Source organism: Panthera uncia, assembly GCF_023721935.1.
Source record: "Panthera uncia isolate 11264 chromosome D3 unlocalized genomic scaffold, Puncia_PCG_1.0 HiC_scaffold_8, whole genome shotgun sequence".
In the NCBI taxonomy this organism is placed as follows: Eukaryota; Metazoa; Chordata; class Mammalia; order Carnivora; family Felidae; genus Panthera; species Panthera uncia.
The window spans coordinates 66,322,301-66,324,107 of NW_026057586.1; the positions used below are offsets into that span (position 1 = coordinate 66,322,301).

Consider the following 1,807-nt stretch of genomic DNA (forward strand, 5'->3'; position numbering starts at 1 on the left):
TTGGAAAATTTAGCGGAGCAGTAGGACAGTACATGTCTGCCCTAGCTTGGGGAATGGTCCTCCTCCATCTGGGAACAGGACCCTTGTAGGCCGGCCAGTGGCAGCAGGGACTCCAGGGAGAGGCGGAAGGAAGGGTGGCTGGGCCTGGTGTGCGGGGCCAGCCACGCTGACGCTGACAGAGCAGCTGCGGCCGGTCACCCTCACGGACAGACCATTCTGAAGTGCGCCTGCACTCACCTGCCTGCGTCGGTTCAGGCATGGCAAACCGCGTCCATGCCAAATGGGTGCATGTGCGTGCACACACACACACACACACACACACACACACACACACACACAAAATATCTTTACCTTAACTTTCTCACTAGAGAGGTCACCATGACTCACAACTCAATAGCATCTGGGGCTGTTTTATTTTTAGCCCTGGGCAACTCCTTTCAAGACAAGACACGGTCACAAACATTAGGCACTTGTTCACCGACATGAAACTATTAACATTGCAGTTTCCAAACGGAAGTCTCGGGTACTCCCAGTAAACAGTTCAGACCCTGGTAAAGATCTCATCCTGTGTTCTGTATCACATTATTGTAAACTTTCTGCCTGGAGCATGGGCCCGGGAACACAGATGAACGCTGCTCCCTTTCATGCAGCCACCGCTAGAAAGCACAGCTTGGCTTTTGCCCCGTTTTGAGAACTCCTGTTTGAGGACCTTCACTGGAGAGGGGCCAGCTGCATGGCCCACGTCGCACCAAAGGCGCACGGCCCAGTGTGCCATCACCCAGTTCCCGGGGCTCACGGCTGCCTTAGAACCCCAGGCTCCCACCCATTTTGTCAAGACTTGCCCCCACTGTGGGTGTTCCAAAGAACAGAACTCCTGGTTTTGAATATAGTTCTAGAAGCATGCAAACGAGGTGGTTGTGGCATCCCTGCCTGCCTCCCTGCGTTGCGCGTCCAGACCTCCCGGGGGGGCCACTCCAAAGAACACCTACCTGAGGTGTGGGGGTTCAGTCTGCTGGCTGACAAATCCCACCCCCTGCAGCCCTGCCTCACACCGCCCCCTGGACTCAGGACAACAGGGTTGCAGAGAAAATGCTCGTGGTACTAGTTAGGGTCCAGATGCAACAGCAGCGAAAAGTGGCAGGTGCCCAAGACCGCGTGTGACGGGTCAACTACCTGGCCCTGCCCCTCTTTGGTTGGGAGCCAAAGGCACCCGGCCCGGCCGCAACCTGGCCAGCGTAACAAAGCCCTTTATCGCGTGCTCTAGGTCCGCTGCCCCGAAGAACTACCCGCTCAAGCCCCAGCCTACAAAAGGAGTGACACGCACGCACGTATCATCATGTTCCTACAAGGGGAATATGCCGAGGAAACTAGAACACAGGGACTTTCAAGAAGGCGCAACTTCTGTGCTGTTCAACTTGCTCATCCTCTCCTGGGGTGATGAACTTCCTGCCGCGGCCCGGTTCAGAGCAAGTTCACCCCGTGCTTCAGCAGCTTCTGCTTGGCTTTGCCGGGGAGGCTGAAGGCACCATCCTGTGGGCTCGGGAAGCCGGAGCTCCGCGCCGCCACCGCCAGCTGCTGGAAATAGGTCTCCTGGACGGGGCTGCAACAGGCGTACACGGCCGTGGAGGCGTTTCTGAGGGGGAAGAAAGAAGACAACGGTCCCAGGCTGCCTGGGCAGGCCTCTGACCACACAGAGACCTCAGGAGGTGCTCGGCAGGGGCCCAGCGACGCCAAATGCTGGGGGGGGGGGGGGGGGGGGGGGGGCGGGGGGGGGGTGGGGGGTTGGGCGCGCACCCACGAGGTCACC

General features: G+C 58.7%; 1 protein-coding gene across 1 annotated transcript in view; it reads right to left on the reverse strand.

Moving 5' to 3' along the window:
- Window positions 1–390: 390 nt before the first annotated feature.
- Window positions 391–1,807, reverse strand: part of HPS4 (HPS4 biogenesis of lysosomal organelles complex 3 subunit 2) — a 27,729-nt gene continuing 26,312 nt past the window's right edge. The window contains exon 14 of the mRNA XM_049618956.1: window positions 391–1,633. Coding sequence (XP_049474913.1) covers window positions 1,462–1,633 — 172 coding nt within the window. The 3' untranslated portion in view covers window positions 391–1,461. The remainder of the gene's footprint in view (window positions 1,634–1,807) is intronic.